The 19,649-nt window shown below is 38.9% G+C and overlaps 1 protein-coding gene across 3 annotated transcripts in view; it reads right to left on the reverse strand.

Moving 5' to 3' along the window:
* LOC128706600 (monocyte to macrophage differentiation factor 2) overlaps window positions 1–19,649 on the reverse strand; it is a 249,726-nt gene that overhangs the window by 186,757 nt on the left and 43,320 nt on the right. For all 3 annotated transcript variants that reach the window (XM_053801550.2, XM_053801552.2, XM_053801551.2), the window contains one exon: window positions 8,871–8,958. In XM_053801550.2, the coding sequence (XP_053657525.1) occupies window positions 8,871–8,958 (88 nt within the window). The remainder of the gene's footprint in view (window positions 1–8,870; window positions 8,959–19,649) is intronic.

A 19,649-nucleotide genomic window follows, 5' to 3' on the forward strand; every position in this document is an offset into this window, starting at 1 on the left:
CTTCTGGTGGATTTCTTCATAAGTATACCACTACTAGAATAAACACAGTCCTCTAGTTTCTCAGCCTCTTCTTCCGTTACCACCAGCTTTCTTACTTTCTCCACGAGGGGTCTTCCATCTGTGCTTGGATTAGATCTTTAGGTCTGAACTTTTTAGCACCTAAAGAATCAAAAGTCGAGTCTAGCCCTGCAGACACAGACGTTGCATCCTTGGGCCAGTGGGTTGCACTAAACAATAGGTTCAAACCCAGATCAGCTTTGTCCTCTTCTTCCTCTGTTGATTCAGGAAGTAACCTGGTCATTGCCATGGACCTAGTGACAACTCCCAGCGGAAATAATGATAGGTCCTTCCTATGAGCCTCAACCACGTAATCCTCTCCTGAGGTATTTTCTATCACCAGAGGTTCTTTCTTGATTCCTTCGCAGCTTAGGTCATTTCCTATCAGTAGGTCAGCAGACTTAATAGGAAATCCTTCGTCTGATATACCGACAGTTGCATATCCTTTATAGCAACCCAGGTCTAGGTATATCCTATGGAGGGGAACTCTTAGAGACGGCTCCTCCATAAGCCTCCAGAAGTGCATCCATCTTCGTATAAGTGCAGTCAGATAAGGAGAGGATTCCCTTTTTTAACAATGTCAAGTAACTCCCCATATCCTTATAGGTTTTAACAGGTACCACTTGACACTCGTCAATACCAGCTTTTCCTTCTGAAAAATATGGGCTCATTGCCTTTTCAATTTCTTGCCCTGAGATGGCCCTCGTCTCTGGTCATCTCGGTGAAGCAGTCTTCGGTCCTGCTGGCTCTAGATCCGTCCGTAGACACCCCTGCGTGTGGGCTACTGAAGACACCATCTGCATAGGAGCACCTTCTCGATACTTATTTTTCCTATCCCTTTCCAGCTGATAACATTGGTTTCTCACATGACCTCCCTTTTGGCAATATGAACAGGACAAGTTCTTCCTGGCTTTATACACCTCCCGGTTCTGTCGTGGTTGAAATTGGTCACCAATGCATGGCTTATCCAGGGTTCGAGAGGTCACTGCTTCTGAAGGAAACTTTTGGCGAAGTTCTGTTCTTGACTTAACTGGTCGAACCTTCCGGCTCAATTTTACTGCTTCCTCTCTGGATGTTCTATCACGGATCAGCTGGTTGGAGACCTCGTAGCGATCAGCCAGTGGAGTCATATTGTATGTACTTTTTGTAAGGCAAAGCCGTGGTACATTCTCGAGCTTTACCAGCCAGCGTCGTATGCAGCAAGACAGCCCAGAGTTTTCGGGGCCACTGCATAGCTTGAGACTGATTTTCGAACGTATCGAAGTACGTGTCCAGATCAGACTCGCAAAACTTGGGCACCAAAGATGCTGCTTTATGAATGTCGAAAGGATTTCTGGGGGCCTCGGGCCTCACAACTCCTTCCCTTTGCCGCTGACGTTCGTAGAGTATGGTGCCCCTCTCGAACTCTTCTGCATTCAGCTTCCTTTGGGCTTCTATTTGGGCCTTCTGTAAAATAACAAGGCGCTCCATTCTTTCGAACTGGCTCTGTGATATGGGCCCAGTCGGTAGTGGAGGAGTTGGGGGGTACAAGTTTTCCCATCTTTCCTTGGGTCAAGCACCTGTGCCGGGTGCTTCTAGTGAACCAGGGTCGGAAACTGGGTGATTAGACGCCCCAATTTCAGGCACCTCTCCCAGGGATGTCAGCTCACCAGCAGCTTCCTTTGATTCTGGCTCAGCCACATCACCAGAGGGTAGGGAAGTTGGAAGGCCACCAAGATCAAGTCCTTCTGCTCCAAGTGGTCGGTCCAAGTCTTCAAATTGAGATATCAGACTTGCCTCATCAGCATCGTCAATGTCATCCACCTCCCCTTGTTCCGGAAACAGCATGTTTCTCAAAATAGATCGAGTGGTCTCGGCGGTGTAATATTTGTTATACTTCACTCCAAGGCGTACGGCAATTTGCCAGCACTTCTGAAGTTTTATAGACTTCAAATCCTCCAAGGTTAACTCACGTATTAACTGTTGTATTTGAGCCTCCATAGTTAATTTTATGGGTACCTGAACAGCAGCTCACTTTCATGGGATTGGTACTTACTTCCTAGGGCTGATATTTCCTCCAGCACCTTGGATCAAAGAGCAGCTCCTGGACAGGCCCCCCACTTTGTTACGAACATAGTCAGCTGGTCCCTGGGTTATAGTGCTTTTCGTAACAAACTAACAAACTTAGCACGTCTAGGGGTCTTCACTCATGGAGGAAAAGGAATTTCCTTGATTTCTATTTAATTTATTAATAACCAAAACCACTTAAATCCACTTTCTCATATTTTGCACTATAAGTAGAACACTTATTAACACATCACAGTACTAGGATATGTGTTTACAAATGGTTCTGAGCGAGTCAGGAAATATCAGTATATGTACAGGCACTGGCGTTGCTTTAAAATCTTGAACACCACATTGATAGAGCTCTTACAAAGGGTTCACTCTGCAATAAGCCCTCTACACCACAGAGGCTTGATCACTTGACTTCACTTTCTCTAAGAGCTTCAAAACCGCCTTCTCCAACCGAGATATGTCTTAGCAATGAGTTTTCGAAAATTCCTGGTATTTCCCAGGGAGGTGAATGTTGGTCTACAGGTGGACACTTCCCGAGACCCTTCCTGGTCCAGAGGAAGGTATGAACTGAACTCAGTGAGACTTTACCAGCCCACTTTGACTCAGTCGGAGCAGGGGTTGAGCAGCTCAAATCACCTACTGGTGCTTGGCCAGGTCGCACCAGCAGTTGAGACTAATTAAACAACCTACCTATATACAAAGCTAAGTAATACGACCAAATAATATTATAAAGTCGAGTGAATCCATTTTAGCTACTAATGGAATTCCTCCTGAATATAATATTAAGTGAAATAGCAAAAATAACATGTAAAAGTATACCACTGTGATAATAACAAGTAGAAACAGTCTACTTAACCCTTAAACTGTCCAAATGTAGATCTACATTTTTTCAACATTTGAATGTAAAAAAAGTAGATCTTCTTTTCTTTTTTTTACATGTGAAAACGTGTAAGAAAACTTTGATCCACTTTTTTTTTGTTATATTTGAAAATATGTAAAAAACATAGATCTACTTTTGGAGCACTACGCATGTGAACGTAAATTTGTTTGGACAGTTTAAGGGTTAAAATGAACAAAAGGGTGTAACAAACGTGCACACTGACCATGGAGATCCATTCTCTCACATCTAGGACTACCAGCCTTTTCCTGCCTGATTTGAGGACACTAGAATTTATGCGTACTAATACGTCAATAACCCTGGCGCGTAAGATGTACTAATACGTCGGAAACCCTACTGAAATCTCGCTTATCATCAAAACACTAAAGAACAAGACAGGAGACCTAAATAACTTACCACCACTCATGTATAAAAAAGCTTCTCATGTGTTGTCACCAATTATTGCAACTCAAGACAGCTCGAGTCACCCCGATCTTCAAAGGAGATGATCCAACTGAACTGAGCAATTATAGGCCTATATCAAACCTGCTCCTATCTAAAATCTTCGAAAAATTAATTCACAAACAAATATACTCCATCTTCGTATCCCACAACATACTCGACCCTCATCAGTATGGGTTCAGACCAAAAAAAAAAAAGTACTAATGATGCTATTATACATATGCTTGAACTAACAGATTCTGCACTCAAGAAAAAAGAATTTCCTCTGGAACTTTTCATAGACTTACGAAAAGCTTTTGATACAGTTGACCATGATCTTTTGCACCAAAAACTCGAACATTACAGGGTCAGAGGACACCCTCTTGATTACCTAAAACCTTATCTTACCAATAGAACCTAATATGTATACACAAAAGAAGCCAGCTCCACTACACAAACTGTTCTTGTTGGAGTTCCACAGGGAAGTGTTCTTGGCCCACTTCTCTTTCTCATTTACATCAATGACCTACCAAATGCATCTAATCTCCTTAAACCTACTTTATTTGCAGATGACACAACTTATGTCTTCTATCACCCAAACCTAACCATACTAACAGACATTGTAAATGCTGAACTGCTAAAAATATATACTTGGATGATTACCAACAAACTTACTCTCAAAATAGACAAACCCTACTTCATGCTTTTTGGAAACAGAGCTTCAAATGTACAGCTAAACGTATTGATAAATGGTTCACCTATTTCGAGACAGGCAGAGGGCAAATTTCTAGGTCTCCACCTTGACTACAGCCTCAGATTTCAGACACACATACAGCAAATTTCCAAGAAAGTCTCCAAAACGGTAGGCATCCTTTCAAAGATACGGTACTACGTACCCCAATCAGCTCTTCTAGCTTTGTACCACTCTCTCATTTATCCTTACTTCACCTACGGTATTTGTGTATGGGGTTCAACCACAGCAAATCACCTTAAGCCTTTAATAACCCAACAAAAAGCTGCAGTGCGATTGATTACTAACTCCTGCATTAGACAACATACTCCACCTCTTTTTCTCAAGTCTTAACTTGCTTAATATACAAAACATTCACACTTATTATTGTGCCTACTACATACACACAACACTATACTCTAATGTAAACCCTCCTTTCAAACTCCTCCTTGATAACTATAACAGAACACACAACCATAATATGAGACACAGATCACTCTTCAATATCCCTCGTATTCATCTCTCCCTATGAAAAAATGCTATGCACGTAAAAGGTCCAAAGATCCGGAATTCACTGCCAGAACACACTAAAGGACCCCTGTCTGCAAATCAGTTTAAGGTCCTACTAAGAAATCACCTTAACACCCAAAATTAACCAGACAAACCGTATCTACTCACTACCAGTTTCTCACAAGCTGCTCATATTGTGCTGATAAATGCTCAACCACTTACTACTTCAACATCAGAATGTCTATATTTCATTGTTTTAAACAGTACTAGATTGTAATACAGTACATCATAACGTAAATTGTTCCATTGTAATACCAAATTTCATTGTTTTAAATATGTAGTATTAAACTGTAATACATCATATTTTAAATTGTTTTAAACTGTTACACTGTAATCTTTATAAACTAATTCAATAGCGTAATAAGTCTCCACTAGACTTATCAAAGCCATGTAGCATTACTAGATAGAATATTCAATTCTCCTGTGCTCACTGTAACTCATCTAATGACCATATGAACTATGTATTATCGCCTTCCCAATCTTAAGTTAATCTTTAAACTTGCCTGAAATGCTCTGTATACAAAGGGGCTTTTGGTATGTACACCCAACTATTATATTCCTCTGTACAACCATGTAACTTGTCAAAATGAACATCTTAATCTAAACCTTAATATAAACTCTCATACAAGCATTGTTAACTGACTTAAAAACTTGTATATCCAGCTAAAAGAATTCATATGTGCAGTATATAAAGTTTCCATATGGTTTTTAATGTCTCATTTTATTCCAACTTGTCGATACTGACATACCTATCAACCTATGACTGCTAGTCTTAAACAGCATCTTATGTGAGCTTTTGAAAGTTAGAGCATAAAGCTGTCTCATGCAAAAAAAATCTGTATTTGTGAAGATTACTGATGGTCCTTATTAAACTGCATAACAATCAAATATTTTAACACATGCTATAAAATTTAACATCCACTGAAGTCTCAAAATATTTATGTAGATGTATTTTCTAGGTGTGTACATTTAAGTATAAAATATTATGATCATAAGCTGTTGTAGATAATGTTTAAAATATATTAAACTTGTAAAATATGTTAGGGCACATGCAAAGATGAGCAGATGGATATGCAGTATAATATTAATAATGTTAATATTTAAATTAGTTATTTTAAATCATAATGATAAAAAAAATGATAAAAAAAAGCTTATTATTAACACATCGGCCGCTTCCCACCAAGGCAGGGTGGCCCGAAAAAGAAAAACTTTCATCATCATTCACTCTATCACGGTCTTGCCAGAGGCTTGCTTACACTACAGTTATAAAACTGCAACATTAACACCCCTCCTTCAGAGAGTAGACACTGCACTTCCCATCTCCATTTTTTTATCTTCATCACATTACTCTTTCATATACACGTATTCACTTTTAATCTTCTTCTTTTATATACCCTACCAAACTCATCCACCAACCTCTGCAACTTCTCTTCCGAATCTCCCAAAAGCACTGTGTCATCAGCAAAGAGCAACTGTGACAACTCCCACTTTGTGTTAGGTTCTTTATCTTTTAACTCCATACCGCTTGCCAACACCCGTGCATTCACTTCTCTTACCACCCCATCTATAAATATAATGAACAACCATGGTGACATCACACATCCTTGTCTAAGGCCTACTTTTACTGGGAAATAATCTCCCTCTCTCCTTAGGGCATACTCTAACCTGAGCCTCAATGTCTTCATAAAAACTCTTCACTGCTTTCAGTAACCTACCTCCTATTCCATACACCTGCAACATCTGCCACATTGCCCCTCTATCCACCCTGTCATATGCCTTTTCCAAATTCACAAATGCCACAAAAACCTCTTTACACTTATCTAAATACTGTTCACCTGTATGTTTCATTGCAAGCATTTTGTCTACACACCCCCTACCTTTCCTGAAATCTCCTTGTTCATCTGTTATCCTACTCTCTGTCTTACTTTTAATTCTTTCAATAATAATTTTACCATACACTTTACCAGGTATACTCAACAGACTTACATATTCCCCTATAATTTTTGTACTCTCTTTTATCCCTTTTGCCTCTATACAAAGGAACTATGCACGCTCTCTGCCAATCCCTAGGTACCTTACCTTCTTCCATACATTTATTAAATAATAGCACCAACCACTCCAAAACTATATCCCCACCTGCTTTTAACATTTCTATCTTTATCCCAGCTGCCTTACCCTCTTTCATTCTACCCACTGCCTCACAAACTTCCCCCACACTCACAACTGGCTCCTCCTCACTCCTACAAAATGTTATTCCTCTTTGCCCTATACACGAAATCACAGCTTCCCTATCTTCATCAACAATTAACAATTCCTCAAAATATTCCCTCCATCTTCCCGATACCTCTAACTCTCCATTTATTAACTCTCCTCTCCTATTTTAAACTGTCAAATCCATTCATTCCCTAGGCTTCCTCAACTTATTAGTCTCACTCAAAGCTTTTTCTTATTTTCAACAAAATTTGTTGATAACATCTCACCCACTCTCTCATTTGCTGTCTTTTTACATTGCTTCACCACTCTCTTAACCTCTCTTTTTCTCTCTATATACTCTTCCCTCCTTGCATCACTTCTACTTTGTAAAAACCTCTCATATGCTAACTTTTTCTCCCTTACTACTCTCTTTACATCATCATTCCACCAATCACTCTTCTTCCCTCCTGCACCCATTTTCCAGTAACCACACACTTCTGCTGAACACTAACACTACATTCTTAAACCTACCCCATACATCTTTGACCCTATTGCCTATACCCTCCAATAATTGTTTATATCTTATATTAACTGCCTCCTCTTTTAGTTTATAAACCTTCACCTCTCTCTTCCCTGATGCTTCTATTTTCCTTGTATCTCATCTACCTTTTACTCTCACTGTAGCTACAACTAAAAAGTGATGTGATATATCTGTGGCCCCTCTATAAACATGTACATCTTGAAGTCTACTCAATAGTCTTTTCTCTACCAATACGTAGACATAAAATTCCTGATACTAAATATTAACAGAACAATCAATATCATAAGCACAGGCTCTTCATTACATTCACAGTTTATTGGGTAGAAACCCTGAGAAGGAAGGTTAGCATAGTGCTGAACCCTTTGAGATGGTCACGAACACTGTGTACTTCACAAGAAATAATATCCACCCAATCATGAACAGTGTATTTTATTTGTAAGAGAAAATTTCTTCTGAAACAGGTCTCTGTCGCATGATGACCCACTCACTGAAGCAGTGGATCATGAGACTGAGGCCTATTGCTGACCTACCCTATCTTGTTTGCCCATGGAATCAGCCTAGTGTTTCCTGGGCTGAGATTAACATTCTTCAAGTGTTATGACTACAGAGGAGCTTGAAGCATGTCTGAAAGAGTGTGGTGTGTCAAGAAAAATTTGTGATTCTTTACTTACAGAAAATATGCAGTATAGTGGTACCTCGAGTTTCAAATAGCTCCCAACTCGAACAATTATGTAAGTGTATTTTTGTAAGTGCTTTTGTAAGTGTATTTCTGGGGGTCTGAAACAGGCTAATCTAATTTACATTATTCCTTATGGGAACAAATTCATTCGGTATCAGCACTTGAACAGCCTTCTGGAACAAATTAAGTTCATAACTCGAGGTACCACTGTATTAATAAGTATTAACAATGAATACTAAGTACTATTTAAGTATAGTGCCATTGTGCACACATGAAACAAATGTATACTGGCCACAGGATGAACGACAAAATATTTCATTGGCCACATTGAACAAGAAAATATAAAATACCATAGCTGCTTTTAAAAATTACACCCATATGTATTAACTCTAGAGCACATATTTCAAATGGAAGATTACACCACACTATCTCAGTTTTACTATGAATAGTAAGGCCAAAAATATTCACCATCTATGTGCTGTTCAATGTAGAATGACAACAACACGCATGGAAAAGTTGCTTGATGGCAACTCACTAAAAAGATGACACATACTCAATATATAATACCTATCCTCTAACTAAAAAATGTATTACCAGAATCACACTATATTTTTAAATTATATTTTTTTATCCATTACAAATTATATTTTATTCCTAATGTTATACAGGATGGGTATATGTAATCTTCTGCAAATACTGTAGCATATTCAAATGCTTAAGTACTGACCCCATGTGTCACCATGTTGGCCCAGTGTTCCACATTAGTAGGTTGGTATGCTGCACGACCTAGTGCCATAGAATTCATCCACGCCAACCTAAAGGAAAAAAATAAAAAAACATGGTGGCTTCCTATAACACAATATTCAGAGGAAATATTTTTTTTTTTCAGAGAATGGGCAAATATTGTTCCTGGAAAAACAAAAGAAAAATAGAAATCTATACAATGATCAACATGGCATAAAGGATGCTTTGTGTAGGGATGCACATTATTTTGTAGGAGAGAGGGAGATTACCATCTAGGAAACTTTGCTCACAGATGTCATTGCTGCTAACACTTCCAGCTTGGCAGAAGCAGGGTCAAGAATTTTCAATGAGAATTCTAAACAGGCAATCAGAAAAAAAAAAATCCCCCATAAAAAAAAATACCATAATACAGTCTTTCTAGTGGTAATCTTAAAGTTTGCATATTAACCCTTAACCCCTTCAGGGTCCAAGGCCAAAATCTGAAGTGGTGCTCCAGTGTCCAAGAAATTTTTAAAAAAAAAAAAAAAAAAATTTTTTTTCTTACAGAATTAAAGAGCATATTTTTGTGAAGGTAATAAGACAAAAAAAAAATTCTGATCAGTACTTACCGAGATACAGTGCCAAGAAGTTTGTCAAAAATGATGTGGTGGCGGCAACATCGACGAATTCCACATACGCGCATTACATTATTTTGCGGTTTTTAAAGTTTTTTCTTTTCTTTTCCAATTTTTTTCTATTCCTACTAACATTTGGGGCCTGAGAGACCAATACTGTATATAATGTATAAATAAAAACTCACTGTATTGAACACAATAACCACACTAAAGTTATTATCATATTATTGTTTACCACTGTTGTTTATTACAATAAACATGCACAAATCTTGTATAATACTAATGTTCTATCATATATTTACATATTTACAATCACTGGACATGGTTTTAGAACTGCTGGAGCTTGTGGAACTCCTTGAAACAAGGCACCATGCACAGAGGCACCATACATTCCTCACACATAAACCGAGTGTCTTTGCGTCTTTGTTGCCGTTGTTTTGTTTGTGCACAGACGATGCATCTCTACTGAGCAAATTTCTTCTGAGTTGAAGGAAGCTGTATTATGAAATGATCACCTTCCCTCCTCAAATGCTTGGGTATATCCTGAGTAATTCGAGGACCTTGTTGTATAGCAGGTGTTCTTACCTGGTACTTCATTATGAGTTGTCTGACAACAGACAAACAAAATTCACCATACGGTGGTCTGTTGCCAGTCTTTCTTTGGTACATATTATATGCATTGAGCATAGAAATGTCCATGAGATGGAAGAAAAGTTTCATGTACCACTTGTAACTCTTACAAACACAGTAAACAAAACCAATCTGCATGTCACATTTGTCAACCAAGCGCATGTTTTGTGTATAATCAATCACTGTCACTGGTTTTCGAATACGTTCATTAGTCACTCGATCAACTTTGCCACTGTCTTGCATTTCATTACGGTGAATGGTCGTCAACAATGTGACATCTCGTTTGTCATGCCACCGTAATGCCATGATGTCACTGGCAGTAAACACCTGCACGTCATCACCACGAGCACCTGCATTGAGCCTGGGCATATGTTTATGATTAGAACGCACTGTGCCACACACATCTGTCTTGTTCACTCCCATGAAATCACTGAGTAATGGGCTTGTGTACCAGTTATCGGTATATAATGTATGCCCCTTACCAAGATAAGGTGCCATCATGTTTCTCACTACGTCACCTGAGATACCCAATAACATCTTGGTATCTTTCAATGTTTTACTTCCCATGTATACAACAATATCCAACACCAGGCCACTGTCACAGTCACAGAGCACAAACAGTTTTATACCAAAGCGTTTCCTCTTGCTCGGTATATACTGCTTGAATGACAGTCTACCTTTGAACAAAATCAAAGACTCGTTCGTCAATTACAAGATTCTTGAATGGATAAAAGTATATGCTGAACTTTTGTTTGAGATACATGAAAACATTTCTAATCTTGTATAACCTGTCACTTCTGTCAGGCCTGGTTTTGTCAGAGAAGTGCAACATACGTAAGAGTAAGATAAACCTGTTCACTGGTATGATTTCACTGAAGACCGGGGTAGAAATTAGCCGATCTGTGGACCAGTATGCTTTTATATTATGCTTATAGACATGAGGCATAAGCATTATTGTTGCAAAAAGCAAATACATTTCTGCAACAGTCGTCTCTTTCCACCTGTGTAGTCTTGACTGAGGTGATATGATCGTATTTGCCATGGTGTACTCAAAATACTTATTACTTTCCCTGACAATAGTTTCCATCAATGGCTGGTCAAAGAATAATTCAAAGAATTCCAGTTCATTGGCCGTGGTTCCAAGGGGACAAGTAGGTAGAATTCCACTTTGAGAGTCATCAAAGTGGTGAGGCTTGGGAACAAAATTGGGATTTTGCTGCCAATCCCACATACGGTTTGCTGGTGGATACTGGACATCATAGGCTGGTTGTGCGGGTGGTTGTGGTTGTGGTGGGCTGGTGGCTGACGCTCTACTTTGTCCTTGAACTGACGAGTCAGCAGCGTGGGTCCCACCCTGGGCTGGTGAGTCACGCATGGCGGTGCCACTACCATCACCACTAACACCATCCACTGATGCCTGTGGTCTATCCATGCCAAGTGTAGCCACATCATCCTCACTATCACTACCTAAAACTGGTGTAGGGCCACGGGATGTACTCCGGGATGTACTCCGTCCCCTGGGCACAGCATAGGGTACACTACCCGAGCGCATGCAGCGGTGAACATACCGACGCTTCACTGGTGAATATGATTCCTCACTATCACTAATCGAATGATCGTCGAGTGCAATAAAATCACAATCCACATCACTATCATCATCATTACTGAAGTCAGAGGCCTGGCCACGCGAAAATATTAGTTTTCTCTTGCGTTGAGGAACAACCGACCGTGAGTCACGAGTGCCCACACCAGAGGTAGAAGGTTGAGGATCGTCAGGGTTTTCTGTACTATTATCAATATCCTAGTCATTCCTTTCGGTCACTAACTGATCAAAGCCGTAGAATTCGTCTTCATTTCCACTTCCATCAGTGTCAGAACTATCAGATAGGAAGAGGAGAGTCCCAATTTTCTGGGGAGTGAGAGCTGACTTGCAACGAGGCATGGTGAACAAGGGTAACTGAGCCGGCGTTCCCACAATGCTATGCGGGCGCCTAGATTTTTGTTTATGGCGCACACCCACCACGCAGACCAGTTCTCTCACATGTAGGCCTACGAGAGCTTTCGCGCTAAATTTGACCTACGGGACGGACCCTGAAAGGGTTAAACTGTCCAAACAGATCTACATTCACATGCGTAGTGCTCCAAAAGTAGATCTATATTTTTACATATTTTCCAATATAACAAAAAAAATGTAGATCAAAGTTTTTTTACACATTTTCAAATGTAAAAAAAAAAAGTCTACATTTTTTACATACAGTGGACCCCCGGTTAATGATATTTTTTCATTCCAGAAGTATGTTCAGGTGCCAGTACTGACCGAATTTGTTCCCATAAGGAATATTGTGAAGTAGATTAGTCCATTTCAGACCCCCAAACATGCACGTACAAACGCACTTACATAAATACACTTACATAATTGGACGCATTGGGAGGTGATCGTTAAGCGGGGGTCCACTGTACGTACTTTCAAATGTTGAAAAAATGTAGATCTATGTTTGGACAGTTTAAGGGTCAGAGTGAGAAAAGATGTTTATTTTTGTTCACATCTGTCCATTATGGTACTAATCTTAAAAAAAAAAAAAAAAAAAAAAAAATTACAGTTGACTGTTAACCCTTTCAGGGTCCAAGGCCCAAATCTGAAGTGGTGCCCCAGTGTCCAAGAATTTTCAAAAAAAAAAATTTGTTATTTTTTCTTATGAAATGGTAAAGAATCTTTTTGTGAAGGTAATAAAACAAAAAGTACGAAATTTGATGGAAAATTGATGAAATTATGCTCTCGCGAATTTTGATGTGTCAGCGATATTTACAAATTGGCGATTTTGCCGACTTTGACTCCCATTTTAGGCCAATTACATTATTCCAGTAAACCAAATTCTTAGCTATTTCACTAGTATTACTTCTATTCTATCGATTGAGCACAAGAAATCAGCAAGTCAACTGTTTCAACTACAAATTAAAGTGATCGGAAATTGTTAATTTGGCCAATTTAACACAAAGTTCAAAATATTCCAATTTCAAAATAGGGTCCAGAATAAACAATGTAGGTATTCCTGGAACTAAACTAACATTTCCTCTGTTCATTAGTTATGTTTTGAGGCTTTACAAATAAATTCCATTTTTATTTTTTATTCACATAATGAATTTTTATTCACACCAAAAAATTGAAGATTTACTGTTATGCAATACTGTAATAATTGTATAAATATCATCACCATATTTGTGAATGCATATTAGACCCACCAGCTGGCGTGTGTTAGACGTGTGAGGTCGTTTGTTTACTCTTGAATATCGGCAAAAATTTAACATTTCTGCTACTTTGAGCTCAGTTTCAAGCCATTTCTAGTGCTAAAACCAATCAAAATCATCTCTATTTCAGTAATATGTCTTCCATTCTATCAATTGAGACCAAGAAATCGCAAATACAACTATAAAAAACATACGAAAAACACTGCAAAATCGTTGTTTTAATCAAAAAATCATGATTTCAGTTTTTTTCTCTCATTATACACAGTGTGCTGCAGGATCTGTTTTATGTGGTGCACACATACCACATAGATGTATTCTCTCATATCTAGGCCCAAATGTACCACTCACAGTTTATCAGAGTGAGCTGAGCTCATGGCGTAGATCTACGGTTTGGACCCTGAACGTAAAGCCGTAGATCTACGGGACGGACCCTGAAAGGGTTAATACTTCTGGGTGTCAGGAACGGATTAATTGTATTTACATTATTTCTTTTGGGGAAAATTGATTCGCAAATCGTAGATTTCGTTAATAGTAGCAACTCCAGGAACAGATTAACTACGAAAAACGAGGGACCACTGTATTCTAATGCAAAATTTTTGCCTCGGTTCCCGCTAAAAAACCCGATATACGATTCATCCAAGACGTGTCCACATGTGCGCCAGTGTTTACAAGCCAGCCAGTGTGCTCGCATCTAAGGATACATTCGGTACATTCCATATTATCACAGTGTTTTTGGTGCTTGTTTCTGCAAAAAAAGTCACCATAGGCCCCAAGAAAGCTTCTAGTGCCAACCCTTCGAGAAAAAGGGTGCTAATGGCTATTGAAATGAAGAAAGAGATAATTGCAAAGTACGAAAGTGGAGTGTGTGTGTCGGAGATGGCCAGGTTGTATACAAAACCCCAATCAATCATCTCTACTATAGTGACCAGGGAAATGGCAATCAAGGAAGCTGTTGGTGCAAAAGGTGCAACTGTGATTACAAAACAGCGACCGCAAGTGTTAGAAGATGTTGAGAGGCTGTTATTGGTGTGGATAAATGAAAAACAGATAGCAGGAGACAGCATCTCTCAAGCGATCATTTGTGAAAAGGCTAGGCAGTTGCATGACGATTTGGTAAAGAAATTGCCTGCAACCAGTGGTGATGTGAGTGAATTTAAGGCCAGCAAAGGTTAGTTTGAAAGATTTAAGAATCGTAGTGGCATACATAGTGTGATTAGGCATGGTGAGGCTGCCAGTGACTCTCACGCTGGTCCTAGTAGCATTAAAAGAAGAAGGGAAGTAACCCCGGAAAAGGACTTGCTACCTCAAGTCCTATTGGAAGGGGATTCCCCTTCTAAACAATAAGTTCGACACTCTCCCCTCCTCCCATCCCATCAATCATCACCAGATCTTCATTAAAGGTAAGTGTCATTTATTCTATTGTTAGTAGAGTACTACAAACTGTACATGTCTTCTTCAGTTTGTGTGCATTAAACTTAATATTTCATGTGGTAAAAATTTTTTTTTCATACTTTTGGGTGTCTTTCATGGATTAATTTGATTTCCATTATTTCTTATGGGGAAAATTGATTCGCTTTTCGATAATTTTGGTTTACATTGAGCTCCCAGGAACAGATTAATATCACAAACCGGGGGTCCACTGTATTCCATTCTACTGAATGCACAGCAACTCAGCAAATGACCATATGACCTGCCTTTGAAATACTCATTTGTGCTTAATTGTTATTTGTTTACTATAATTTTTACCACTGAATATATCATTGCTTAGTTAATCTTAAGTTAATTTTAAGCCTGCCCATAATGCTCTGCATACAAGGGGCTTTTGGCATGTTACACTTAACCACTGTATTTCTTTGTACATCTATGTATCATGTCCAAATTAATAATAAATAAAATAAATAAATAAATAAATGGAGAAAATCAAGGTCGGAGCACTACGCGTGCAAACGTAGATCTATGTTTGGACAGTTTAAGGGTTAAGAAAAGATTAAACTTGGTGAACAAGGAATAGCGATGGTAATAATAAATAATAATCGCTCTGGAGTGCTTCAAATGTCATACATATTTTGTATAGGTTTGATAGCAGACATTTAAAGCGCTCCAGAGTGATTATTATTATTATTTTTTTTTAACAAGTTGGCCGTCTCCCACCGAAGCAGGGTGACCCAAAAAAGAACGAAAATCCCCGAAAAGAAAATACTTTCATCATTCAACACTTTCACCTTACTCATACATAATCACTGTTTTTGCAGAGGTGCCCAGAACACAACAGTTTATAAGCATATACGTATAAAGATACACAATTTATCCCTCCAAATTGCCAATATCTCAAACCCCTCCTTTAAAGTGCGAGCACTGTACTTCCCATTTCCAGAACTCAAGTCTGGCTATATAAAAATAACCATTTTCCCTGAATCCCTTCACTAAATATTACCCTGCTCACACTCCAACAGCTCGTCAGGTCCCAAATACCATTTGTCTCCATTCACTCCTATCTAACACACTCACGCATGCTTGCTGGAAGTCCAAGCCACTCGCCCACAAAACCTCCTTTACCCCATCCCTCCAACCTTTTTGAGGACGACCCCTACCCTGCCTTCCTTCCCCTACAGATTTATACGCTCTCCATGTCATTCTACTTTGATCCATTCTCTCTCAATGACCAAACCTCCTCAACAACCCCTCTTCAGCCCTCTGACTAATACTTTTATTAACTCCACACCTTCTCCAAATTCTCTGCATAATATTTACACCATTCATTGCCCTTAGACAGGACATCTCCACTGCCTCCATCTCCTCGCTGCAGCATTTACAACCCAAGCTTCACATCCATGTAAGAGTGTTGGTACCACTATACTTTCATACATTCCCTTCTTTGCCTCCAAAGACAATGTTTTGTGTCTCCACATACACCTAAATGCACCACTCACCTTTTTTCCTTCATCAATTCTATGGTTAACCTCATCCTTCATACATCCATCCACTGACATGTCAACTCCCAAATATCTGAAAACATTCACTTCCACACTCCTCCTCTCCAATTTTTCTTTATCTAAATCATTTGATACCCTCATCGCCTTACTCTTTTCTATGTTCACTTTCAACTTTCTACCTTTACACATTCTCCCAAACTCGTCCACTAACCTTTGCAACTTTTCTTTAGAATCTTCCATAAGTACAGTATCATAAGCAAAAAGTAAGTGTCAATTCCCATTTTGTATTCGATTCCCCATAATTTAATCCCACCCCTCTCCCAACACCATAGCATTTATTCTGTTACAACCCCATCTATAAATATATTAAATAACCATGGTGACATTACACATCCCTGTCTAAGACCCACCTTTACTGGGAAGTAGTCTCCCTCTCTTCTACACACCCTAACCTGAGCCTCACTATCCTCAAAAAAACTCTTTACAACATTTAGTAACTTACTACCTATTCCATATACATACTTGCAACATCTGCCACATTGCTCCCCTATCCACTCTATCATATGCCTTTTCTAAATCCATAAATGCAATGAAAACTTCCCTACCTTTATCTAAATACTGTTCACATATATGCTTCAATGTAAACACTTGATCTACACATCCCCTGCCCACTCTAAAACCTCCTTGCTCATCCGCAATCCTACATTCTGTCTTGCCTCTAATTCTCTCAATAACAACCCTACCATACACTTTTCTCAGTATACTCAGTAAACTTATTCCTCTATAATTTTTACACTCTCTTTTGTCCCCTTTCCCTTAATATAAAGGAATTATACATCCTGTTTGCCAATCCCTAGGTACCTTCCTCTCTTTGATACATTTAATAAACAAAAATACCAACCACTCCAACACTATATCCCTCCCCTTGCTTTTAACATTTCTGTCATGATCCCATCAGTTCCAGCTGCTTTACCCCCTTTCATTCTACATAATGCCTCACGCACCTCCCTCACACTCACATCCTGTTCTTGTTCACTCCTAAAACATGTTATACTTCCCTCGCCAATGCATGAAATTACCGCCTCCCTTTCTTCGTCGACACTTAAAAGTTCCTCAAAATATTCCACCATCTCCCCATCTACTAACTCCCCTACTCTGTTTTTAACTGACAAATCCATTCGTTCCCTAGGCTTTCTTAATTTGTTTATCTCATACCAAAATTTTGTCTTATTTTCATAAAAAATTCTTGACAGTGCCTCTCCCACTCTATCATCTGCTCTCCTTTTACAATCTCTCACCACTCTCTTCACCTTTCTTTTACTCTCCATGTACTCTGCTCTTCTTATAACACTTTTGCTTTGTAAAAACCTCTTATAAGCTGCCTTTTTCTCTTTTATCACACCCTTTACTTCATCATTCCACCAATCACTCCTCTTTCCGCCTGCACCCACCCTCCTATTGCCACAAACTTCTGCCCCACATTCTAATACTGCAGTTTTAAAACTATTCCAACCCTCTTCAACCCCTCCCCCCCCCTCACTACTCATACTTGCACTAGCCCACCTTTCTGCCAATAGTTGCTTAGATCTCACCCAAACTTCTTCCTCCCTTAGTTTATACACTTTCACCTCTCTCTTACTTCTTGTTGCCATTTTCCTTTTGTCCCATCTACCTCTTACTCTAACTGTAGCTACAACTAAATAATGATCCGATATATCGGTTGCCCCTCTATAAACATGTACATCCTAAAACCTACCCATCAACCTTTTATCCACCAATATATAATCAAACAAACTACAGTGGACCCCCGGTTAACGATATTTTTTCACTCCATAAGTATGTTCAGGTGCCAGTACTGACCGAATTTATTCCCATAAGGAATATTGTGAAGTAGATTATTCCTTTCAGACCCCCAAACATACACGTACAAACGCACTTACATAAATACACTTACATAATTGGTCGCATTTGGAGGTAATCGTTATGCGGGGGTCCACTGTACTTTCATTACGTGCTATATCATACCCTGTATATTATTTTTCCTCTTTTTCATAAACTATGTATTACTTATTACCAAACCTCTTTCTACACATAGCTCAATTAAAGGCTCCCCATTTTCATTTACCCCTGGCACCCCAAATTTACCTACTACTCCCACCACAGCATTTTTACCCACATTAGCATTGAAATCCCCAACCACAAGTACTCTGACTCTTGGTTCAAAGGTCCCCACACACTCACTCAACAATTCCCAAAACCTCTCTCTTTCCTCTACACTTCTCTCTTCTGTAGATGCATATACGCTTACTACAACCAACTTTTCACATCCAACCTTTATTTCACTCCACATAATCCTTGAATTAATACATTATTATTATTATAATTATTATTACCACTGACATACCTTGTTCACTGATTTTAATCATTGTTTAAGATGATATGAGAGACACAGTGAATGTAAACACACAGCCAAACACACCAGCTAACCCCTTTACTGTGAACTTCTTTTGTACTTCTTCCATTTTCCTCTTCCAAGTGCTGCTGCACTTCTTACTCTATCTTGTACTATAGGGTGCACAATAAAGTACAAATTTGTACAAATATGTAGTCTTGGAGACTGTGAAAGCTAGCATACTGAATGGCCGTAGGAAAAAGATTGAGATGCTTCGTGTTGAGATGCCGAGCTGTCCGTTTCCATGACCCAAGTTCTCATATGGCATACGATCATGACTAATTGGAGAGCCCGTCGTAACTCTGAGTTGTCAGTGAACGAGTACGTTGGCAAGTAAGGAGAGGCTGTATTATGTAACCTATTATGTAACTTGAACTTGCAGAACTAACCTGTGCTAAACACACTCTTGTTCGGGTCTTCCTTCCTCATCACACATATTTTATAGTGCTCTAAGGATTTTTTCCCTTATTAGGATTAAATTTTTGGTTTGATCCATTGAATCAATAAGTTTTCTGTTTTATTGTGATTTATGTGTCTTTCTTTTCAGGAGATGACAACCTGGGTTATTCAATGCACAATGCCTCATTCCTTTTTTATTGAATGAACTGATGCTTAATTAATAAGGCCATAAGCTCTTGCAGTCTGCACCACATGTGCACCACTTTTAACTTTTAAGCTTATCTAATATCTCAATTTTCTTCATAACACCAAGACTTGTATGCTTAAACTTTTTCTTGCCACTTCCAGCATCACTCACATTCCTTTTGTATCTATGCAGTGCTGAGGTCTTCTCGTGGTGTGAGTGCACACATCTCTGAGCCTTTATCTTCTTTTCAGTAAGAGGAATTATTAAGTAAAGTGCAATTAATAATGGCTTCTAAAGAAAA

This window comes from Cherax quadricarinatus, chromosome 3 (assembly GCF_038502225.1).
Source record: "Cherax quadricarinatus isolate ZL_2023a chromosome 3, ASM3850222v1, whole genome shotgun sequence".
NCBI lineage: Eukaryota > Metazoa > Arthropoda > Malacostraca > Decapoda > Parastacidae > Cherax > Cherax quadricarinatus.